Source organism: Sprattus sprattus, assembly GCF_963457725.1.
Source record: "Sprattus sprattus genome assembly, chromosome: 7".
NCBI classification, from domain to species: Eukaryota; Metazoa; Chordata; class Actinopteri; order Clupeiformes; family Clupeidae; genus Sprattus; species Sprattus sprattus.
Window position 1 is genome coordinate 34,918,290 of NC_137926.1, and position 26,182 is coordinate 34,944,471.

Sequence of the window (26,182 nt, forward strand, 5' to 3'; positions counted from 1 at the left end):
ATACCAACTCTGACAGAAAACTCAGACTTGGCTGGAAAATGTGTGAAGGTTTGGTGGAAAACAAAATCTTGTAATATTTTGCATCCCTGCACAGATTAATTATGCAGTCATACCAGATGTGCAGCAGCAGAGCTGTAGTTTCACTGAGTCCCTCGGAGCCATATGGTAGCACTTACAACTGCTTCAAAACAAAGATGCTCTTAGAATATGATCAGGGAACTGATGATTTCTTCTTGGCCTCCTGCTCTTGTAGCTGGGTGATGTTTTGGATTTGATTTTCTTTGCTGTAGCCATGACGCTTGCTGTGACACATGTAAGCTGTTCTTTGACCAAATCCCAGATGTAGAAATGTTATTGTATTTGATAATTATGGTTATCTTATGCGCTTACTTGAATCATTCATGTCTTTTGTATGTGGTCTCTTTCTCTGGCAGGGTAAAGTGAATTTTAAGGGCCCGTTGGTATCTAGGAGAGGCGATCTAAACTGTATCCTAAAGACTGTGATTCAAGGTATTTCCCCACCTAATTGCATCATCATAGCAACTATTTTGCGTTTCATGATATAAAATAAAGCCTAGTCCTAGTCCTTGCAATCAGTAGTCTTGAGTTTCTACTGCATTGCGCATATAGCTAAGTAGTATTACAGGGTTACAAAAAGCAGAACAGTTGTAAATATTGATACTGTCAGTTAATTTATTCTCTAACGCAATTTTCTGTCTCTACTGTCAATTGTCTGTGTCTTCAGAAGATGCCCCCCAACAGAGCCAAGCATCAAATGACACATCCATCAATGTCGTGTTGTTTGGAGGGCTGGCCAAGGACTTCTCACATAGTGTCAATCAAGGGGTATTCCTTTGCTGCCGCATCAAAAAGAGAATCCATTAAAGTCCTATAGACATTTAGGCCAAATAGAGAAGGAGAGGAGTACTACTGATGCAGCTAAAACATAAACACAAACTAAATATGCAGCTACAAAAAGAGAAATACATTACACTTCACTACACTAAGGTATATATAATGCACAACATGTAATTGTTGTTGGCAAAACAAACACACCTGTCAGCAGTTAAAGGGGCAGTAAGAAGTTAGGAAGCTAACTACCTTAAAGGCATGCAAAAACATCGCAAACACCTCCAAAACCCTCAGCTGATAAAATGCTAACATGCTAACTTGTGTTTTTTGGCAATATAATGCATAGTGCATAGCATGGATGGCTAATGGGAACAACAGCTGTGTTTATCTGTCCTTCACATGACCATATAACGTACTATACCATCAAAATGAGTTTGAAAATGATGCCAGAAGTAGTTGCCTATAGCAACATGCCTTCAAAAGTGTCGTTGGTGCATAATGCTTTACTTTCTGGAATATGCAAACATGCATAGAGATTTTTCAAAGCATTTGTAAACTGGTGGTATGGCATTGGTTAACCATTCTTTAAAATATTTTTTTATTTATTTGTTTTAAGATTTCTTTTACACCTTACAAAAAACGGACCGTGTATGGTTACACCCCTGCAACCAATGATTCACTTTTAACTCTCTGTAATGATGAATGAAAAAATTGTCTTGTGTTATGTCTTGTGAGTAAAGGATCTCACTTTGAAGTAAAATTTGACAAATTATTTTGGGGAACTTGCAATACTTCCTCTTCATGATATAGTCTGTCATCGCTTCAGTGCCACGTGTTGTACTTCCTCAGGACATCGTTGTGCTGTCGGGCTTCACAGTGAGTCCTTCTCCCACTGTGAGGAAAGACAAACTCCATCCCTGTATCCTTCACTTGGATGGCAGCGAGGCCCATATTCATGTAAGTCAGTGTGACTTCATATGACTACACTCTGCCCTGAAATCAACTTGCAAATGTGATTACACCGAATTGGTTGCATCCATAAGATTGGATGTCTGGAATGGTGATAATTGATGAAGAACAACACCTCGATCTACAGCAAGGGGAGTATGATTTGAAATCTTTGCTCTTGTGCCAGGTTTGTGCTGCTCCAGCGCCTGCTCCTGCTCCTGCGGTGGGGTCATCTGGAGTCAGTGCTACTGTGAGACCCTCTCCTCTCTCTTCCCTGTCTAATGTTCCCAGAGCGCCACACACACTGGCCACTCTTACGTCCATATCTCAAGTGCTTCTGCAGTTCATTCAGTATCTTATTAGTCAGTTTTGCTTGGGTTTTTGCATATATTCAATCATGCAAATCCTTTTGTCAACATGATGGAGCATGTATTTGAGAGTATGCATTTTTTATGAGTGTATGACAGTAAATAAGAGCTTCCTGACATTTGTTTCCTCTCAGACCAAGTATACTTATGTCCCCCTGAACGAGCTGACACATGGGTCTCTGGTCAATGTCTATGCAGTGGTGACCTTTTTTAAGTTGCCCTTTCCCACCAAAGGCACAGGTGAGTGTTGTTCTCCACACAGGCATTATCATATCAATGAACGGTTGTGAGATGGATTATCTGTCTGTCTTGCTGAAACCATGTCCCTGTATTCTAAAGCACTATGTTTATACATTGGTTAATGTTGTATCCACTCCTAAATATTTTCTTTTACCCTTGCGACTATGATATTAAGTAGTCAACCCCCTCCAGGAGGTAAAGACTCTTAAGCACTTAATTTAGACTTTCAGAGATTAGGTTTTCTAAATGACATGGGGCTCTGGAAATCCTTTTCTCAGCATTAAACTATGCTTAGTCAGATCATTAATGTCCTTTGTTCCCCTCGGGTGGGAGAACGCTCTCTGACTGCCTTGAATGATTCAGCACTATGGGAGAGGTCTTTTCACACGTGACCCCACAGGCACACACTCACACATGCTGTCCATGCTCTCACTATAATCACACCTCATATCTCACACACTCTAAAACCCACTGTCAAATCCTCTTATACACAGTTTTACACAAAATATCTGCTGCAAAGCTGTGAGACACTATGATGGTGTGTGAAAGAGAGAGTAATAGTGTGCTTTAGGGGTTTTATGGTGTGCTTTTGATAATGTAGGAGAAGTTTGGCTATGGGGGTGGTATTTACCATTCCATAGGGGGACGCGATATGTTTCCTAGTGTTTGGAAGAAGTTATAATACTACAGATATAGTAATAATATATGTATTAACAAAATGTTGCTTTGTAAATCCAAGAAAAGAAAGAAACCAAACCTTCCTCAACAAAACTGATGAAACATGAGGGTAAACATCAGAGGGCAAACAACAACAGTAACAACAGCATTGGACAGACAACAGTGGGAGAATTAGAATGAGGGACAATGGACACTATTGTTTGGGTTTGATCAAAGGAGATGCCCAGAGTAGCACAGGGTGAACAGTTGACTTAAGACAGGAACTTTAAAAGCTGATATGAATTATGAAAGAGGAATTGTCTGTACGACTTCCAATGTTCTAGTGTTTTAGGTATAGTGACACTGAATGCCCATTGCCTGGCCACACATAGACGACAGCCTGAGGCTCAACAACTCGGCTGATGTGAGAGGGGTTTGCTCTGGGGGATGAGAATGGAGGAGATCCATAATACTCAGAGCAAGGTGATGGATGGCTTTGAAGGTTGAAAGGAGAAGATTATCTTAGATTCAGATTTCAGAATGGATCTGGTAGCCACTGGTAGCAATTTCATGAAGGATGGGTGATCAATAAAGAGATTAAATGTAAATGTATCATTGAGTGTAGGATGTGTGGTAATCTTGTGTTTACAATGTGATCTTTTAAGGGACAGTGATACTTATGTATGCAACAGAGTTTAGAGTGAGTGTTTAATAATCTCTACGGTAACATGGCGGTTGAAAATAATGCACCCCCCTATGGCACTCAGTCAGAGCTCTGGCACCTGAGCTGTTTGATCCCAGAAGAGGCAGCAGATACTTGCGGGGCCTTTTTCTGTCTGCAGTGCTTGAAACTCTATAGAAATTCACAGGCAAATGCTGTTTGTGAGTTAAAAACCTACATACAAATATGTTTATGTTCAAAACGCTTAATGTTAATGTTTTAATGTCGAATACACTCAATTAAAAAGAAGTGTACTGATATTTTTTCATTAATTAGCTTTTCTGCCATAGCTTTAGCTTTCTGCTAAATTAACTGAAAAGAAGATGATGTGATTGTTCAACACAAAAGTTAGCCGTTATCAGAGAAATGAGTGAACCAGAAATGACCATATTTCCTGAGCGGGGAGGGCAGGTTTGTGCCGTATCACTGCAGTGTCTCTTCTAGTGTACATGACAAAAGAGGAGCTGGCATTTCTGGGCTGTTTCTGCTTAGCTCCTGGACCTGGTGTGTTTCTGTTGTCTCTGATTGGAGGTTTCAGGATGAGGTGGCAGCGATAGCTGTTAGTCACCTAACCCCACTCCTTTCCCCTCAACACAGATTTCAGAAATCATTTACTTACCACAGAAAATAAACCTAGATTTAACATTGGGAAGACAGAGTGGTTGTGTGGACAAGTTGCACAAGAACAATCAAGTGTTCCCCTTCTCTCTGCCTCCCCTCCATCTGTCATATGGCCAGGCTTCTCCTAGGAACTCCTTCTCCTCCCTTTAACTCCTCACTCTGCACTGTTGGAGGCCAGCTGGCAGGCTTTCAGTGATCTTGGGATGGGGTTCTGATGCGTGTGCCACCATGTTTTCTATTAACCAGATTCCTGTAAAAATGCTTTCTCAGGTCTTCATGTTTAATGTAGAACAGCAACGTATCTCATAGTTTGATCTGTTTTGAATGAGGTAAAATGCTAACATGATCCGTTTAAAATGCATTTCGGGTGTTTTTGCACGTTCCATTTCATGTGGCTATAACATCGACTTCCAGTATGCCTTCCACATTATATCAGTTAAACAGATATAAGAGATTCAGTCTAATTGTGCTGCTACCAGGGGCATCCCAAAAAGCCTTCAATAAATCCCCAACAGCAATTCTCGGAGGTTGTGTGATATGTATTGATGACAATAGTATGTTGGTTTAGACACAGTCCGAGATATGTGTATCTCAAAGCAATAATGTCTAGAGGATTGACCATGTTGTGAATTTCTATTTTCTGTGCAGTTACACAATCAAATCATTGATCCTTCATGAACTTCATAGATGCAGCATATTGATGACAAAGCCATCAGTTCCACTCAGTGGGCCACACAGTGGGTCTTCGTGTGTGCAGAAAGATCCGGCCTTGTTTAATTAGCTGGACAAATGTTTCAGGCTGAGCTTAATTGCCATTGAAGTGACAAACACAGTGTGAAAAATCCATTGTGGACCTTGTGGGGGAACAGCTGTAGCGATTACCAAGGGCAGTTTTCTCCAGTCATTACATAGGAGATGTGCTCATTCTCCTTCTGCTCATGTTTTGCTTTTCTGCTTCCTGGGATTTCATAATGGAACGTTAATCACAGAATTTGTCATAGTTTTTAGGACAAAAGATGCATCTATTGTGATGGTCACATGTCTGCCCTTAGTCAGTGTGACAGTGAGCATTTAATGGATGGTTAGTCCATAGTGCTGCTAGGAATGTGAAATTATAGGGCCATCCTTGTTCATGGGGACACTGAGAATTTATTTGAGCAATTGAAACACCAATGATGTCAGATTTTCCCAGGTAAATGCCTGTTTTCACACCAGAGCTCCTAATTTTTCTAGCAAGCCACTTATGTTACAGTCTTTCAGGAGGCTTAACTGTTGGTAAAAGTGGAACTACACATATAACATACTGACCTCACCTTTTGGCATATTGGGTAAGCTATGATACACAAGGTGTGTGTTACTACGTAATTATAATTGAAACACTCTTTATGAGTTTGGGTTCAAATCAGCTTACTATCTCAGCTGAGTATGGGTTTTTAACTCTAACTTGTGTTTGTGTCTGCTGTTGGTTAAATATCCTTTTTTTCTTCTTTTCTTTCTTATGAAGTCGGGATCGGGCAAGCGTTATAATGATGGAGTATGAATATGATGTTTAGAACTCTCTTTTGAATGTTTCTACAAAGGCTCCAAAACAATCTGGTGGACAGAATTTCATTTAGCTATAATTCCTTTCCTTGATATTGTATCTTAATAAGAAGTTGTTCAGCAGCTCCATGCGTTGCTGTTCAAGTTAAGGGGGTCAGTCTCATGAAAGGAGAAGGCTGCGTCAGGCTCAAGTGAGAGCGCTGAGGACTAGATCGCTCCTCAAAGTGGCAAACAGTTCAACTGTCATTTGTTTTCTGAGTATCTGATTGCCAGGGCTCTCTGTGTTTCAGATTACTGTTCAACGCTGAAGCTCACAGACCAGTCAGGGGCTAAAGTTGGCTGCACTATCTTCTGTGAAAAGCAAGAGAGCCATCCTAAAATATTCAAGATAGGAGATGTCATCCGGCTGCACCGAGTAAAGGTAGAGTTATTGGTGCATGAACAGAGTGTTTGAGTTAGTCAGAAAGAAATGTCTAACCCCTCTACAAAGTCCTCTACAGACTAAACATGCTACTTTACGGTCCCCATTTCTGTCTTGACCTGACCAGTCCAGCTGATGTAACAGCCCCAGTGCTCCCCTCGCATTCTAAGAGGCCATTTATTGGCCATGATATTGTTCAGTAGGATAAATTCTCTAGTGGAGTAAGAAGAAGATTGGTTTTGTGCTGGCATTGTAAACAGATATCTGCAGCTGGTCTGCTTCACCTAACTGCTTTAGCGTGCTAAGGAATGGCACCCCCTCTGTGCTCTCTTGCTTGCTTGATAAGTAGGCTCAGATCTATGGTGGCTCAATGACTCTGATCACCTTCTGGGGCTGGTCTGCCGTGACCTTTGACGGTACCGTTGGCAGCCCGGTTGTGCCACGTACGCCCACCAAGAAATTCCACTTTGGCGAAGAGGACAGTGGCATGGTAATGGCTCTCCGAGACTGGGCTGCCAGTGACTCCCCCGTGCCCACGGAGCCCACGGTGCATCTCTCCGCTGTGGTGCCCAGGCAGTACTTCAACCTCACCTGTCAGCTGTTAGCCAAAGCTACCATGGACAGCGCCTGCACTCTCCTCAAGGTATGCTGCACACAAAACACACAGCGCTGTTCATTTGCTTTGATTTCTTTTTTTTCTATTCTATGTAAGCACAACAAATGCCAAGTTGTTACTCAATTGGAAATGTTTCTTTGGCATCCCCAACGCTACACTCTTGAATTTTGGGAAGACCTTACTGCTGATTCCATTTTTCTGGTGAATTTCATACACCATGTATGATATGGAAATGCATACACACATGCATACATGCAGAAGTCTCAGTTTTCAGTAGTTGATCAACATCTGTGTGAGTTGAGCACATTGGATCCTCTTGAACAGGTATGGGATGGCACCCGGTGCAGCTACCCTTTGCTGACGGTCCCAGTGGAGCCCGGGGCCCTGGAGGGAGGTTCTCCTGCGGTGAGCGACAGGCAGGGCCTCATAGCCAACGTGCTGGTCTATGACAACCATGTGGACACAGCTCAGGCCCTACAGGTATGGAGAATCATTCAGCTTCAGCTGAGGCAGCTACTTCCTGAAATACTCTATGTTTGTTTTAAGACAGCAGACAGAAGGCGTGTGGCCTCAACACTAGCTAGCTTTAATCATTCCATTTCTGTCATCAGAGGGGTATACACAAAGAGATGGCCAGAGACAAGCAGGCTTAATTGGCACTAGGGCTGTAACGATACACCTACCTCACGATTCGATTCGTATCACGATTCTTGACCCACGGTTCGATACACCCCACGATATTTTTATTATTATTATTATTTATTTTTTTTACCTCACGATTTTTTAAATATATTTTCTCATTCACATTAGAATAAGTATGAGCTATAAAAAAATGAAGAAACTATTTATAACCAAATATTGAGGTTTTTATTACTCAAAGCAATGCTGTTGAAAAACATTCAACAAACTTCGGAACCTGTTATCTATCTGCAGAGCAAATGTCAGGCTCATACAAAAACATTAACGTGAATTAATTGATGCTAATACCTAGCGCGGTCTCTATAGGATTTCCCATATACGTTAGCATTTAGCTAACTTATTTTCTACCACAGTAAAACATGCAATACTATGTGATTGTTTTTAGAAAACGAATGTTACGTGATGAGATTACTAAAATGTAGTCTGCATGTCTGCTCAGTTTAGCAGTGCTACCCAAGCAAAGGTTTGAAAAGAACTTCAAGCTTTAGACTTTCTGTTAGGGAAACAGCTTCCTATCTGCCAAGCAAATGGCAGGCTCATGACAACACGCGCAACCTTTGGGAGGATGAACTGCACTGAGTAAATTTTGCGCAACAATTAACCCCAACGCTGAAGCAAGCAGCCACCTTTACTAGCTGAGGGCATGTCGCGGTCCAGAGTGTCGCGATTTCTCGGTTCGATCCAATATCGTTACAGCCCTAATTGGCACTGAGGGTGGTTTCTTTGGTTTTATGCTCTGAGGAAGGTTCACTTGCATCATGGTGAATTTGCATTTTGACAAAATGACGGTGACACAATTGAAAGTAAGATTCTGTTTAGACTTGAATCCTTTGGCTGTGTAAAGTACAAAGGGGCACAAGCAATGCATTTTTGAGCGTGAACCAAGTACTTTTTAGATAAACGGAGTCGGATTAAGCCATGATTTCCCTTGTTTACCTCTGCCTATTTTCCTTGTTTACCTCTGCCTATTTCCCTTGTTTACCTCTGCCTATTTTCCTCTGCCTATTTTCCTGAATATTTCAAGTGTCCTCATCAGCTGATCATCAGTGCTATCTTTGTGGCCAAAATCTTTGCCTCATTAAGGCGTGGTAGAATAATTTGTAAAAAATTATAATCAACTAGACAAAAACATTTGAATGTCATGTATACATCCACGTTCAGTTCCCCCAGAAGATTACTTCATGAAGACATGAGACAACTGTACTCTGAGTTTCTCATTTCACGCCAGACTGTGCTCTTCAATTAAAACTGCAGTCAGACAGACGGTGGGATTGTAAAACTTTGAATAGCGTCCAGGATTGGTACCTGCGCTGCTGCCTGAGGGAGGACAAACACCCCAGTGCTGCTTGATTCAAGTCTGCAACGCGCCTCACTAAAGGCTTTACACTCGCTGCATGTTTACCTGAGAACAGTGAAAGGACTCATCACTAGAAGACTTTCAGTGGTGTGTCTGTATACATGTTTCAAACTCTTAAGAAGGTATTAGTAGATAGAGGAAGGGGCCATTCTAAAATGTCAAGGGTGTATCATTTTCAGTATTGATTTCAAATGGCCTGGGATAGAGGGGAGTGGTGCTGGGAGAAAATTAGGCTATTAGAGTTAACCCAGCTGAGATGGCTGCTGATTTGAGAGAGTGAAACACACACACACACACACACACATGTAACAAAGCTGGCTCTTGGCCTTGCTACAAGAACGTAAAATACACCAATTTACCAAAAACACGAAGGTTTAATCACAAAACTCAAGCTACACGAAGTTTCAATTACAATTCCTAAGCAACAATATCCAACAATTCAATCCGCTCTGAACAACGTCCGTCTCCCTTCTTCCTCCCCGAATCCAGGAAAGTGCCAGCTCTTTAAAGCACCGGGACACGCCCCCCACAGGTGATTGATCAGCCGCACCTGGAAGAGATAGATTGCAGCAACGCACGCACTCTCATGGCCCACACAGACATTCATGCACCAACACAAACAGTCAAATGGGCAAAGAGCAGACGAGCCCAAAGGGGTTCGTCACACACACATTACAGTTAACCCAGCTGAGATGGCTGCTGATTCGAGAGATTGTGACCGATCAATACTGCCATCATTTGCTCCATGTAGAGCCACACAGACAGGGGTCTGAAATACACCAACCCCCTACTTCTACTTTTCACTTTTACACACACAGACACACACACACACACACACACACACACACACACACACACAGAGAGACACACACAGAGACAAACACACACAGACACACACACACACACACACACACACACACTTTTACTACTCCACTGACAGGGGCTTTCCTCCTCCCATCTCACCTTTACACTGTGAATACTCATTGGATGGCGTATTGCTTGATTCCATTGTGTTGCATGTGCCTCCGTGCTCTTAACTTGTGCTGCTTGCTGTGTTTTGGAACACAGCCCAATTTATCTCAAATGTAGGTCAGAGTCATTTGTTCTGTGTTGGCGCTGACTCCAATCTTTCTTAATTAATATGGGCTCTGGGAAACGGGCAAAGTTCTTCACCAATTATTGATCAGGATCAGCATTGAAACCCTGCTGTACCAAGTCATCATTTTTGATAGTAGAAGATTGTGGTTGTAGCAGCCCTGGCCTTTTCTCCATTACAATAATCACCTTTGGCAGAACATATAAATGCATTAGTACTGAGCTGCTAAACCTTGAGAAATAGACTGATCAGCCCTGCTGCTTGCTGTTCACGAGGGCTTTTTCATCTGGCCCTGGGCATTGTAGTTTGCTCTTCACAAGGGCTTTTTTCATCTGGCCCTGGGCATTGTTGCTTGCCTGGTGTGTCATTTGCTCACCCAGCTCAAGGCAGTGCCAAAATGAATTATAATTCAAGTGCAGCATTTGACGCAATCTCAGAAGGACTAAGTTGAAAGGTGTCTGAATGTGATGGCATTGGAGATCTGATGTAACTCGTGACTGAGTGGGTGAGGAAAGAGTTACCTCTTTTGGGATCCTGCTCAAACTGCTCATTGCTTAAGAGAGCCTATTCACATGTGCTGCGATGCTATTAAGATACATTAGAGGTAGAGTGAGAGATTTTTTGATATATTTGTTTTGGGTCTGTTCTTGTGATCTCTGTAATATGGGGAATCTAGTGCTTTATCATCCAACCAGTCAGTAGACACAAAACCAATGAACACAATGATGGGACTTAAGTCATGTGTCCAGTGCAAGACAGGTTCAGAGGGAGGGACTCTTTCAGCCATGTGTCCAGTCCAGTGCAAAACAGGTTCAGAGGGAGGGACCCTGATTGGGAGCCCTGAAAAAGGGGATGTTTTGTTGTCATTGAGCTTCTGCTACATTTTAGGACTTTAACCATGGATTGTCCTGAGCTGAGCTGTCATTTCTTGACAACTTGTTCTGGCTGTTTAAAGAAAGCACATTCCCCTTGAGTGAATACTAATATTCTGGTTGTTTATATAAAGCACATCTCCTTGAGTGAATACTAATAATCTGGTAGTTGACAATAAATCTGTTTCTGATTTAAACTAAAGAAAGCACATCCCCCTTGAGTGAATACTAATATTCTGGTAGTTTAAGAGTGAATACTAATATTCTGGTAGTTTAAAGAAAGCACATCCCCCTTGAGTGAATACTAATATTCTGGTAGTTTAAGAGTGGATACTCATATTCTGGTAGTCTAAAGAAAGCCCATCCCCCTTGAGTGAATACTAATATTGTGGTTGTTTAAAGCACATTCCCCTTGAGTGAATACTAATATTCTGGTAGTTTTTAAAGAAAGCCCATCCCCTTGAGTGAATCCTAATATTCTGTGTAACCAGATGAAACACATCTGGGAGGTGCTCTGAATATTAAAAAGCTATAAGGCATAAAAGCTTGCAAATTAAAGGACAAAGTTGTTAGCATAATCAAAAGTGTATTCAGCCCCCTAAAGTTGGTGGGGAAATCCATAGCATTTTTAGCCTTTTTTCTCTTAATGTTTTTTATGTTGAGTACCAGAATGGAGAGCTCAGATCCCAGTTTTGCTAATAACGAGTGAATGGAACTAGCAGACTAGCCACTGGAAGGCAGGTCCTGGCAATACTCATCATGGTAGTAGCACTTTGTTGGCAAATGTATAATCTCCAAATTGTCTGCAAATGTAATGTGTCACTGCATTATGCTCTTGCTTTTGATCTCATTGGATACTTGTAGCATGGACATTTAATTGGTGTATTATTGAGTAGGCTCGGTCTCTTTAATCACATCTCATGATCATTATACCAATTAGATTAAAATATAACAGGCCTTGATATTGAGTACAAAAACACAGAAATGCAGATTACCCAATCTCAGCAATCAAAGGAATCTTCTACCCTAGTACAATACCACCATCTAGTGGTTGCCATTAGGTTAAATTAATCAGTTGCCATTAAGGTTTTGACGAATCTCAGTCCCACAGTTTCAGGAGGCAGTACAAAGGCATAAAGTATTAACCCCTTTGTAAAATGCATACATTAAAAATGCATAGATGCTAGATGTATATCTGCCATACTAATGGTGCCTTGCACAACCCCAGACTCAAGAAGTACCAACTTCTCTAAAAGCTGTCATCACTGGCATAATAACTATCACATGAAGTTTCAGGATCAAGTTAGGTGTGTTCTGACTTGACAGGTTAGCACACTTAACCTGCACTAAACTAGTGTTTGGTGTCATGTGTTGGCAGCCTGGCACGTTCCTTTGCATCTACAACCTGCACGCTGTGCCGCAGTCGGTACCTGGAGAAGCCAGTGGAGGCCAAGAGGCTCTGAGCTTCCACCTGCACGGGGGCACCTCCTTTGGCCGAGGGCTGCGTGCCCTACCCCCTGGAGGCCCAGACATCGTGGAGCTCAAGAGGTAGGACTCTTCTCTTCTCACCACCTCCACACTCTTAACTACAAATTATTGTGTGACATGGCCAAGAGCACAAAACAAGGAGAGCAAAGTAATTCATTGGATTTTCCTGCCATGAGAGGTAAACACAAATGCCATGGCACATGACCCTGAGTGCTGTTGTGTCTCCAGAGCGCTGCAGTCATGTGCTGAACAGATGGAGGATGACATGAACAGCTCTCTGGATGACCTGGCCTGGTTCACACCATCAGAGATTAGCAGTGAGTCATTTACTTTACAACTTATATGAAGCTTTTATGGATCTTATATTTCTGTATGTGAAAAAAGACAGGCTTTACAGATTTAAGAAATCTATTACAGATGGAGGGGTTGAGGTGTCTTCAACAGGTTTGTTTGCCACCTCTCTCTTTCCCTTTATTTCTAAATAATAAACTGGTACTCAAGTTGATGAGTTGGTCAGAATGTTGACATAAATCACCTTACAGTCTATACAAGGAATCTTTTCTTTACAAGTATTTTGCAATGTATACTTGGGAAACATTAAGTGTGTGTGTGTGTGTGTGTGTGTGTGTGTGTGTGTGTGTGTGTGTGCGTGTGTGTGTGTGTGTGTGTCTCTGTGTCTGTGTGTGTGTGTGTTAGTGCGGAATTGTGAGCATACTCTGCAGCAGGTCTCTCTGGCTGAAGTGAAGAGCTCAGCCCCCCCTCAGTTCTTCCATGTTCGAGCCCAGGTCAAATCATTCCAGCCACAGAGACTCTACCAGTCTCTGAAACTTTTCTGTTCCCAGTGTAAGACCATGTAAGTGTGCAGGCATCAACATGTCAGTTAGATCACACAGAAATCACTCTGTGAAACTCTTCTGTTCCCAGTGTAAGGCCATGTAAGTGTGCAGGCATCAACATTTAAGTTAGATCACACAGAAATCACTCTGTGAAATGGAATCATTCATGCTAGTTAGATCACACAGAAATAATTCATGAAAGTCATCTTCTGGTACATACACATACATGCCATCTAAAACTGAAAAGGCCAAACTTGTTTTCTTGTAAATAGATTTATGATTCGATCTTTAAATGTATATGTTTGATGGTATGGTACAGTTCTGTGATGGGAGTGAATGCTGCTATTTCTCCCCTCATGTTGTTGGCAGTGAAGAGGTTCCAGACCATAAGACTCTGAGGACAAGGTTTCAGGAGGCTGTGATGGACAACAGGCCCTGTAGACCAGCCTGGGCCGTTAGCCTGATAGCGGACACTGAAGATCCCAGCCGGAAGTTCACCCTGCATGTGTCCTCTGCCAAGTGCCCAGCAGACAGAGACTCGAAGCTGATCTTTGTTCAGGGTTAGTCCATGATTGGATCAGTCATTGCTGTCCGTCAATCTCTTGGAGCCAAACAAATGTGACAAGTGTGGCTATGTATGAAGATATGAATTGTGAGGTTAGCTGAATCTCAGCTTAGGGCAGCAGAATCTGCTGTTTTCTTGCTGCTAATAGAAACCAGACTGAAGGGATTCCACATTAGAAATGAGTCATCAATCCTTTGCCTCAACACTGTAATCCAAGGTAGAATTTATGAATGATGATTAGAATGAACTGCCTTCAGGCATTGACCTGGGGGACTTTTAAAGCCTTTGCTGAATTTATTCTTTAAGGGTTTTCATAACAACTAAGTTTATATTCCTCAAACTTAACTCCTCACTGTTTTTTCTTGAATCAAAGTATTATTATCTTTTAATGATTGTGGTTGTGTGCCTGTCTGTGTGCGATCAGAATGTCTGACAAGTACCGCTTGCTGCTCTGCTCCAATGACCACAGGGGCCGACTTCCAGGAAATGTGCCACCTCTCTTCTGACCAGGAGTACATGGTTCCCGTGAGGTCATCCAGGGGGAAGCTGCTCCTCCTTGACCACACGGTCCCTTTCCTGTTCAGAGGGAAAAGGCAGTTCTATGGGTCAGTCAATCAGAGAGTACCCCTGGATAAACCACATTTCATCTATTTCAATCAGTCAGTATTTTGAAGGCAACGTGTGACAGAACTCATGTGATTAGATCCCTAAAGATCTCGATGGTGGGAGACGTGAAATGTATTGTTTTTCTGTTCGTTGCTGACATTTAAATTGCATGGTGATAAAACATAAGGCTTGGTGCTGTAATTGAGGAACAATTTTGTAAGACCTTTCTACACTTTGTAAATCAAATGTTGGTGTTTTAGCTGCAGACAGTGTTCAAAAAGAAAACTTGTTAAGCCAACCGTTGAAGGCATGGAGGTCTGGAATGAGAAGAGCGTTTCTGAAGGTACTGTATATGGGAATGATATTTCACTTAATGTACATTGATACGTTCATTTAATCAGAACAGTTGATTTGAGAGTAGACCTCTTTACAGTCCAGTTAGTCTAGAAGCTTCTTCATAATTACAGTCATTTCCTGACTATTAACCATGGTTAATACATTGATTTTGTCAACTTTCTGCAGGCCTGCAGTTTACACTCGGCTGTGGCCTATACATGAGTTTGAATGTATTACCCTGGCCAGGCTAATGTGGCTCCTCATCTCCGCACATATTAACTAGCATGCAACCACAAGAGATAACTCTCCCTCTACCTCCTCGAGCCTCACATGTGCCTTGTTGCCTTCATCTTTTTTCTTTCTTAAAAAGAAAGTCTGGCCTTAGTGAATTAGCTGAATTAGCTAGCTTGCTACCCCCAGATGCCAACCATGACCAGCCTTGTAACCGGTGCCCTCTAGTGGGAGGCAGATCTGCTGTTTGGCACAGAGGAAACGATGACCTAACGTGGAAAAAAACATGGTTAATACATGGGTGCGGTTAATACACTGGTTTGTTTTCATAACATTACATAAAATAGTGTTGTGTTAAAATTACGGTGCAGTTAATAGTTGGGAAATGACAGTAGTGTTCCTTCAGTTTTAGCCTTTTCAGTATTTCAGTGCCCTCTTGATAGATTGATATGGCTGAAAATAATATGTACAGTGGGGAAAATAAGTATTTGAACCCCTGTCGATTTCGCAAGTTTGGCCACTTGCAAAGAAATGTGTGATCTAGAATTGTAATGGTAGGTGTATTTTAACTGAGAAACAGAATATCAACAAAAAAATCCAGAAAACTGCATTTTATAACATTTATGACTTTATTTGCATTTGATGCAAAAAATAAGTATTTTAACCCCCAAGCAAACATCAAGAATTCTTGCTCCCAATGACCAATTATGTGCCCAAGAAGCACACAGATTAGTCCTCATTAGGTCTAACAAGAAACTCCTGATCTCAACTGCTGACGTGTATAAAAGAAACCTGTCCAAAGAATCATACTTCACACCTTCAACCTCATCACCATGGGCAAGACCAAAGAGTTGTCCAAGGACGTCAGAGATACGATTGTAGACCTGCACAAGGCTGGAATGGGCTACAAAACCATCGGCAAGCAGCTTGTTTAGAAGCAGACAACTATTGGTGCGATTATTCATAAATGGAAGCAACACCAAACAACTGTCAATCACTCTAGGTCTGGAGATCCATGCAAGATATCCCCTTGTGCGGTATCGGTGATCATACGAAAGGTGCAGAATAACCATAGGGGGAGTTTGTGAATGATCTCAAGGCAGCTGGGGCCACAGTCACCAAGAAACCCACTGGCAACACACTATGCCATAATTTTTTGAAGTACTGCAGCACTTGCAAGGTCCCCCTGCTCAAGGAAGCACATGTACAGGGTCATCTGAAGTTTGCCAATGAACACTTGAATGATTCTAAGGAGGATTGGGAGACAGAATGTGGTCAGATGAGACTGAAAAAAAAAATCAAGCTCTTTGGCATCAACTCGACTTGCCGTGTTTGGAGTGGGAAGAATGCTGAATATGGCCCCAAGAACACCAACCCCACCGTCAAGCATGGAGGTGGAAACATTATGCTCTGGGGCTGTTTTTCTGCCAATGGTACGACCGACTCCACCGCATCGAGGGGACTATTGATGGGGCCATGTAACGTGGAATATTAGGCTTGAACCTCATTCCCTCATTCCCTACCATTGAAAACGCAACCTTAAGGATTTGGAGAGGATCTGCAAAGAGGAGTGGACCAAAATCCCTCCTGAGATGTGTGTAAACTTGGTGACCAACTACAAGAAACGTCTGACGTCTGTGCTTGCCAACAAGGGTTATTCCACCAAGTACAAAGTCATGTTTTGCTAGGGGTTCAAATACTTATTTTTTGCATCAAATGCAAATAAAGTCATAAATGTTATAAAATGCAGTCTTCTGGATTTTTTTGTTGACATTCTGTTTCTCACTGTTAAAATACACCTACCATTACAATTCTAGATCACACATTTCTTTGCAAGTGGCCAAACTTGCGAAATCGACAGGGGTTCAAATACTTATTTCCCCCCCTGTATCTCCCTCCCACAGCTCTGGGAGTCCAGCTGATGCAGTATGTCTCCCTGATGAAGCTGGAGCTGGAGGACGGCTCTGACACACTGGAGGTCCTGCTGTGGGACAACTCTGTATGTATGCAAACCACCATTCCGTCAAACACTAGAATACTAAAAAGGCCCTCAATCCAAGAGTACTCTGTAAGGTTACTTCTGCTTCCACTGTGACTGTATCCACCACTACAGGAGAACTTCTTCCATGTGTGTGCGGATGACCTGGCACACTGTCAGGAGGCACAGGACAGGATGAAGCAGGTCATGGACATGTTCCAGCCAGCAGACAGCAGCACATGTAAGAGCTAACCCTCCCTCACATGACTTTCTGATGCATGTTTGTGTTCTTATATATGGTCCCTCATGGCCCAACATTTCATTATATGCAAAGCTATACAGTGATAAGAAAGGCTTTCTATTCTATTTTATTCTATTTCTGTAACCCTAATAACAACACATATCGGGCAAGGCTTGTCTTATTATATGGTGAAAAACCTTCTGATTCTAAATGTACACATGACATTGGACTCTTCTGATTCTAAATGTACGGTTGGTTTGAATAATGACTTTCCTGACTCTCTTTGCAGCCCAGCGTCCTTGGCTGGATCTTTGCCTAAGCTTGTACTCTGTGGATGAAGATGGCCAAAGCCAGGTCCAGTGCCAGATAGTCAACACCCAGACCAGGGACATCCTATAGCCCAAAAAGAAGCCCAGCAGGAAGTACACTTGGGTCAGGCCAAGATATGAAGCTTGGATAGTCCACAGAAACACAAGAATATTTTGTATTCTGTATGGAAGAATAAGCTTATGTTCATGGGCAGCTTTTTGTGCTGTTGAAAGAAAAACTTTTGTTGAAATATTAAATAATGCTAATATGCTTATGTGACTTGAGCTGTCTTTTTGGCTTCAGTTACATTTATATACAATTCTTTAAATGTTGTATGTCAAGGACCCAGGAAAGGTCAAAAATAAAAATGTATAAGTGTGGGATTCCTTACATGATTTGAAGTTTGTGTGAACACACAGTCCATTAAGACTGCATGCGGACAAAATAAAGAAGTAATATTTCCCATGTTAAAAGTAAAGTAAGCAACAGAATCATGTGGTTAACATCTTTCCAAAATAATAGCTTTTGTCTTTTGTCGCATTTAATTTCAACATGTTGTCATTTGCTATAGATACATAGCCTATCTAGTGGTGTTTACTATAGATGCATACCCTATGTAGTGGTGTTTACTATAGATAAATAGCCTATGTAGTGGTGTTTACTATAGATAAATAGCCTATGTAGTGGTGTTTCAGCCAGTGTTCACTCCAAAGCCCCCCAAAACAAGCTTGTGCACTAGCTTTGCAGACAGGAGATTACAGATGCCCCCCTCCTTCTGATCCCTTGTAATTAATATGATCATTATTATTAACTATTATTAACATTATTACTAACAGGTCTGTAGACGATGCAGGCTGAGTGTGCCTGACTCCATCTGCAGGTGGATTACAGACTTCCTCTCTGACCGGAGGAATCATGCGTCTGGGAAAACATGTCTCTGACCCCCGGACCATCAGCACCGGTTCCCCTCAAGGCTGCGTTCTTTCCCTCTACTCTTCTCCCTGTACACCAATAGCTGCACCTCCAGTCACCAGTCCGTCAAGCTCCTCAAGTTCGTGGATGACACCACCCTCATTGGGCTCATCTCTGGTGGGGATGAGTCTGCCTACAGGTGGGAGATTGACCATCTGGTGACCTGGTGTGGACAGAACAATCTGGAGCTCAATGCGCTGATAACAGTGGAGATGATAGTAGATTTCAGGCAGAACCCAGCCTCACCCACCCCCATCACCCTGAGAGACGCGCCAGTTGACAGTGTTGAGTCCATCCGCTTCCTGGGCACCATCATCTCCCAGGACCTCAAGTGGGAGCTCAACATCATCTCCCTCACCAAAAAGGCACATCAGAGGATGTACTTCCTACGGCAGCTGAAGAAATTCAACCTGCCAAAGGCAATGATGTTGAACTTTTACACCTCCATCATTGAGTCCATCCTCACCTCCTCCATCACCATCTGGTACGCTGCTGCCACTGCCAAGGATGAAGGCAGACTGCAGCGTGTCATTCGTTCAGTGGAGAAGGTGATTGGCTGCAATTTGCCATCTCTCCAGGACCTGTATGGATCCAGGACCCTGAGGCGTGCAGGGAAGATAATGGCCGACCCCTCCCACCCTGGTCACAAACTCTTTGTGACCCTCCCTTCCGGCAGAAGGCTGCGGTCCATCAGGACCAAAACATCACGCCACCAGAGCAGCTTCTCCCCGTCTGTGGCTGGCCTCATTAACAAGACCCTGGACCCCAGCCCCCCAACACGGACTCTAATCCTGAACTCTTAATTGCACACTAGTCCTGCATTTTCCATTTAACATATTCTGTACATTTTTTTATATATTTTATATTTAGTTTTTCCTATGATTAATAACTTAATATGTGTATAATAACTTAATATGTGTATTGTTTATTGTGTATGTTTATTGTTTGCACCAACGTCCCACAAAAAATTCCTGGTAGGTAAAAATCTACTTGCCAGTAAAAACCTTTCTGATTCTGATTCTGATTCGGTTATCATCAATGCGAATGTTTCATCGCGGAGTGATTTATTTTTAGCTGTGAAAAGTCCCGTAATAACTGTAGGTATGTTGAAGAATAACCTATAGCATGGAACGTCTCTCGTCCAATCAGAAACCGCTAAATTACGCGCTAGAACCCACATGATTCTTCTACTCGTGAAATTTTGGGTATCAAAAACGGTTCCATTATTACAGTGCATGAAATGCCCTGTATTGTTATTCCTAGGCTTCTTCTTCTTCTTCTCACCTTTTTCTGCGACTAATTCAGCCCGAACCGCTTCACTAGAAACTTCATTCAAACTTTGTCGCGTAGGTCTTGTAAAGGACACTTATGCTATGTATTTTTCACTTTTCTAAACTTTAAACTTTTTAAGATATTAAATAAAAACGAATCTAAATTTTCCCATTGACTTACATTGGGCCATTATGACATCATAATATGGTCTTTAAACTGGCTTGCACCTGTGCTTCACTGACACCTGCGCCAAATCCAAGGAACCTCTTCTCTGTCCCTCTCAATTTAACTGTAACTAGGAGCATTAAGACACCTTCCATTCTCTCCACCCTCTCAGTCTACTTTCTCTCACACTCAATCTCTCCTTCACTCCATTTTTATCTCCTTTTTTAATATTTTCACTCTCTTTCTCTTCTCACTCTTCACTCTTCTTTCCTTCTGCCACTCTTCTTTCCTTTCTTCTTTCCTTCTTCCACTCTTCTTTCCTTCTTTCACTTTGCTTTCCTTTCTTCACTCTCCTTTCTTCTTTCCTTCTTTCACTCTTCTTTCCTTTCTTCTTTCATTCTTCAACTATGATTTCCTTCTTTCACTCTTCTTTCCTTTCTTCACTCTTCTTTATTTTCTTCTTCCACTTTTCTTTCCTTTCTTCACTCTCCTTTCTTCTTTCCTTCTTTCCCTCTTCTTTCCTTCTTCAACTATTATTTCCTTCTTTCACTCTTCTTTCTTTTCTTCTTCCACTCTTCTTTCCTTTCTTCACTCTTCTTTCTTTTCTTCTTTCCTTCTTTCACTCTTCTTTCCTTCTTCCTCTCCTCTCCTTTCTTCACTCTTCTTTCCTTTCTTCTTTCCTTCTTCCACTCTTCTTTCCTTTCTTCTTTCCTTCTTTCACTCTTCTTTCTTTTCTTCTTCCTTTCCTAACTTTTGCATTTCATGCACTGGTATTTCCTTCAGGAAATGCAATTTCTAGTTGTGAATTTGTTGATACTACCGCTTATAAAACAAGTGGGTATAGCGCGTAATTTAGCTGTTTCTGATTGGACGAGAGACGTTCCATGCTATAGATTATCCCTTACCTACCCCACTCCCACGAGTGCTATATTGTTTTTATAAAACAATTCTACAGTCAACAAATTAACATTTCAACACGAAGTTATTGATTAAAAATAGTTTATTTCGCCATTGTTTCTCCGCAACAAAAAAAAGTGCCATTGTCAACGTCTTGGTTTGGAATTTTAAAAACTTTGAATTAACGGTTATCATCAATGCGAATGCTTCATCGGACATGTTTATAGGCCATCTAGAAATATCTGTAGCCTATTCTACTATTCTTATTTGCCCTTTAGTTTAGAATGTATTGAACTATTTATGTTTAGTTTATTTTGTCAGACATGGTAGTGGTGGCTTGGTGGTCATCTGGCGCCAACTTTAACCCCAACTGAAGAAAGCGAAGTAGGCTACTTGGGATTGCGGAATCTATAACATGCTGCATGCATTTTGTCAGTGACCGTCGCAGATGAACGCGGCTATGTGCGTGTCCGTCGGAAGTAGCCTAATGATAATAATAATAATACGATCGATTTGTATGGTGCTTTTCATGGACCACAAAGACGCTTCAGAAAGCAAACATGTAAACAGATGTGACGATATGGTGAGTAGGTGTTGTAGTAGAGAACCATGTGACACATATGCTAGTAGGCTATCACCTTAATTTCATAGCACCCTCAAATGCCGAGCACCCCCATAGCACCTGCAAAATAAAAACTCTGGCGCCGCCACTCTAGTGAAGGTTGACAGGAACACGTCTCGTTTGATAAACCGATGCCTTACATGTCCTCAACTGGCATCCTTATGTAATACTGCCCATAAAACACCAGTCTCATCATAAACAGATTATTTCTAAACCTGAACGATAGTGTTTATTTTATATATAGGCCTATATAAAATAAACACTATCGTTCAAGGTTTAGAAATAATCTGCTTATATCAAAATAGTGCAAAGTGTGCAATAAAGTGAAATTGAAAAGAAATGTTTTCTAAATTATACTGAGTTTTCGGGAGCGTTGGTTTTTAAACAAAGAACTGACACAACTTGTTTTTAAGTATTTTAGTTGATATAGGGTGCCCTGTATGAGCTGAGTGGACAATACAAGAGATGGGAGGGAAAAAAACATTTTGCTTCTAGGTCCTCACAGTGGCGCTCTCATGTCTGGCGCACCGTTGTGTATTGCGTCTGACCATGGGCCCCCCCTTGACTAGCACACACTGCTGAAGACTGGAGCTCCTAGCAGGCAGACAGGCAGGCAGGCGCGCCCGAGCTGTCCCTCATCTCCGCTGAGACGATGGATGTACTTTTTGGAGTTAATATCGGATCTTTAGCACCTGTATCTTAGGTTTAACTTGAAGTAAATGCATTTTGGATCGACAGCAGCCCTGGGCAGACTAGGCATGCTTATTAGGAAAATGTGTGTTTAAACACTGACTGAAGTAATTGCGGTTTGGTGTCCACATTTTTTTTGCGAAGTTATGACCTGACGTTGATTGTTGACGATAAGTGGAGCAATAGGAGTGCAATTCATCTGTAAATTCATGCGCTCCCAAGAAGCACGCAATTATGTTTTTGATCTTTAGGCTTACTTTCTTCTTCGGGAGTTTGGCGCTCATCGCTGTCTCTTCGGACACCAGGATTCCTTATAGGCATGGACATTCTAGAGGAATAAGGACGAAAACGGAAGATATCAGGAGATCGGTACTGGAATTATCAAGGAATAGCCCGGCTATCAATGACACGTACAGAACAAGACTGTACTCCACAGGTGCGTCATTTTCGAATTATGTGAGGACATCCACCACAACTGAAAACAAAACTCACCCAACAAAACACAATAGTTCTGATTTTATATTGTCAAACCGGACTGGAATTCCAAGTAGTCATCACGAAGAATTTATTGGGCATCGAGTCAACAGCCAAACAGTGGAGCTGGAAGTGCCAGGAACCGACAGTTCTCCAACATCCAGACACAAGCACTTGGCGCATCGCCTTAGGCGAAACCTCAGACTTAAAGGAGTTGCGGAAGACAGCAAAACTAAATATATAATTGAAAGCAGACAGATTGACAAATATGGCAAAGAAACATATTTTGGAGAGGGGCCTTTAGCAACATCTGATATCATGTTGGAATCTTTACCGAAAGCCATGGCACAGAATTCCACAGATTATCCTTTCGACTTCACCAGAAATGACGGTTTGTTACCTGTGGCAGAAGATGATTTCGGCGAGATCACCCCTCTTCCACCACTAATTACACGATCGAAGGATAATGAAGTAAAAAATCCCTTTTACCCCGTAACATCTGAAACGTATGGAGCATATGTGATTTTGATCATTTCAGTTATAATTTTTTCCATTGGAATTCTCGGGAACCTTACAATTATGTGCATTGTGTGTCACAACTATTACATGCGAAGCATCTCCAATTCCCTCCTCGCCAATCTTGCTTTGTGGGATTTTATGATCATATTTTTCTGCCTGCCTTTGGTCATTTTCCACGAATTGACAAAGGATTGGCTGCTTGGAGAATTCTCTTGTAAGATTATACCATATATTGAGGTAAGTGTTCTCTCTGGTGCACTTAAAGGTGGGAATAATATAACATCTAGTGCTTACAACACTGCCATGGTTCCTCAAACTCAAACTCATACTGGACCGTAAGAGCCACCTGATTGTTTGAAGAACCTTTTTGGTTTTGTTCTGATTAAAATTACTGTTCTGTACTGTACTTATTGCTGTTCACATCACTAACAAATGAGACAAAGGAATTGCACTGTTTGACTCAGGAGGAGCTGTATCTGATGGGTTAGGCCTGGGAAATGTCTCCATGTGCTCTTCCAGGATAGACAGGAAGAGAAGATACAGGAAACGCTTAAGATGATTGTCCCATTACTCAGGTTTTTACAAGGGAAAGAATGTCCTTCAGAAACTTTTGCCTAAGCGCATTGAGAACTTTTTAATCATTGTAAGTAATGTTTTGCCATTCTTCTGTTAGTCACAAATATCGCTTAATAGGCAGTTCATGAAGTCAAGTGCATTACAGCAGCTTATACTCCAGACAAGTTCCATAATTATCAGTGTATGCTCCCTGCAAGCACAGGTGGCTTCCTCTTCTTTGTAGGAAGACCTGCCATGGATGAGAGCAGGCTGTGAACTGCTCATATAGTTACTAAACAGAACTGTCCCTGTTCCTTCACACTGCCTCATGTGAGACCTGAATGAATGTCTGTGACACTCTTACATTTGGAATAGGGCAGCGTTGCTGGACTGAGTGGCTAAGTGTTGAATTTCTCATCAGCCTGAGTCTAACATGGCTACTTTAGAGGTTTTCCACCAATCAGTCAGACAATTAATCTGATAAAGATTATGTAAGCGCCACAGTAAAGTGCAGTTTAATCAGGCAAGTGGTGCCCACTGATGACAGAACACAGGGGGTCATTCATTAGGTTAATAAACCAATAGAATCCAGTCCTCAGCAATCTGTTGTTGCTCACAGGTGGCAGTACACACACATGGAGCCAGTGGTATAATCATAAGTTGCTTCTTGTAGAATGAATGATGTGTAATACCTTTAAGTTTGGACATATCTGAACATGTGTGTTACTTTTCTGGAGCTGCCTTGCAAGCGAGATGCACTGAGCATGTCTTGATCAAGTACTTATTGAAGACATCACTGCCTCACTTGAAATGGTCTGAAACATTATGTATGAAATGATACCTAGGACAGAACCTAGTATCCTCAGTGTCATAGTCTAGAAACAAGAAATTAGGATGTTTTCTTATTGTTGTGTTTTACCAGTCTGCAAACAGCATCGGCTGAATAATGCAATTCTGGTTGTGGATGTTCCTTTGACAAAGTCTGATACTGCAGCCCACCTTGAGTCTCTATGAGCCAGCATACAGCCTATGTACTCTAGTCTGTTAGGATAGGCCTCAGCGTAAAGAAGGTACATTCACAGCTAGCTGCCCTTTCATCCCTAACCTAATGTGACGTAGATCTAATGTTTATCAGCAGTATTGTCATGAGACAATGATTGGGGCAAATTGCCCATAGGCTACGAGAACCAGCATTTGTCTCAAAGTCTGGAGTTTTTGAGAATTTCATAAATATCTCGTAGACTGGCAATTTTCCGCACATCCTGGAAGCAAGCGAGCGTACATTCTCTGGTAGTAATATTTTGTCTTTGTTTTTGAGTTCCTGATAGATGATCTGTCTGTTCCCCCTCCAGGTGGCTTCTTTAGGCGTCACCACATTCACACTCTGTGCGCTATGTATTGACCGCTTCCGCGCCGCCACTAACGTGCAGCTGTACTACGAGATGATTGAGAACTGCACATCCACGGCGGCCAAGCTGGCCGTCATCTGGGTGGGAGCTCTGCTGCTGGCGCTCCCTGAGCTGCTGATCCGCCAGCTGGTTCGAGAGGAGCGCGAGCCCCCCGAGGTGACGCCCTGTGAGCGCTGCGTGGTTCGCATCTCCACGGCTCTGCCCGACACCCTCTACGTGCTGGGCCTCACCTACGACAGCGCCCGCCTCTGGTGGTACTTCGGCTGCTACTTCTGCCTGCCCACACTCTTCACCATCTGCTGCTCGCTGGCCACGGCACAGAAGATCCGGCAAGCCGAGCGAGCCAATGTACGAGGCAACCGCAAGCAGATCCAGCTGGAGGGGCAGATGAATTGCACCGTGGTGGCCCTGGCTATCGTCTACGGCTTCTGCATTATCCCCGAGAACATCTGCAACATTGTGACCGTGTACATGGCGGCCGGTGTCCCCCGCCGCACGCTGGACATCCTGCACCTGGTGAGCCAGCTGCTGCTCTTCTGCAAGTCTGCGGTGACACCGGTGCTGCTGCTGGTACTGTGCCGGCCCTTCAGCCGCGCCTTCATGGACTGCTGCTGCTGCTGCTGTGAGGAGTGCGGTCCGGCCCGCTCTGGCAGCGACGACACCGAGCATGAGTGCACCACGGAGCTGGAGCTGTCGCCCTTCAGCACCATCCAGCGCCGCGAGGTGTCCAGCTACACACCTGTGGGTACGCACTGCTGAGCAGCCTGGGTGTGTGTGTGTGTGCTCACTCACCGCCACACACAGCAGGGTTTAGAAAGGGCTCCAAAGGGCCACCATCAACGATCGAATGTGTGGGGCCTTTTAAGAATCCATAGTGTAAAAGGAGAAAGATGTTTGGTGAAGTGTAGAGTACCGTTGGTGATATGTGTGAGATGAAACACTTGTTAAGTAGATCTAAAGCTGTGGTATGTAAACTTTGATACTGCAGTGTTGGCACTTTTTCAGTG

The 26,182-nt window shown here is 42.6% G+C and overlaps 2 protein-coding genes across 2 annotated transcripts; both read left to right on the top strand.

Annotated features, from left to right (window-relative positions):
* Positions 1-292: 292 nt before the first annotated feature.
* pot1 (protection of telomeres 1 homolog) lies at positions 293-17,690 on the top strand (the record flags this gene model as incomplete). The annotated part of the gene is made up of 18 exons (XM_080841816.1): positions 293-313; positions 435-510; positions 746-846; positions 1,702-1,809; positions 1,988-2,050; positions 2,303-2,408; positions 6,240-6,370; positions 6,720-7,013; positions 7,311-7,466; positions 12,389-12,558; positions 12,727-12,815; positions 13,195-13,351; positions 13,704-13,894; positions 14,324-14,504; positions 14,766-14,848; positions 16,977-17,071; positions 17,186-17,291; positions 17,581-17,690. 18 exons carry the CDS (start codon positions 293-295, stop codon positions 17,688-17,690), a joined length of 2,238 nt encoding a protein of 745 aa, XP_080697942.1.
* A 5,344-nt stretch (positions 17,691-23,034) lies between these two features.
* Positions 23,035-25,934, top strand: gpr37a (G protein-coupled receptor 37a; the record flags this gene model as incomplete). The annotated part of the gene is made up of 2 exons (XM_080841817.1): positions 23,035-23,448; positions 25,119-25,934. 2 exons carry the CDS (start codon positions 23,035-23,037, stop codon positions 25,932-25,934), a joined length of 1,230 nt encoding a protein of 409 aa, XP_080697943.1.
* Positions 25,935-26,182: the final 248 nt, after the last annotated feature.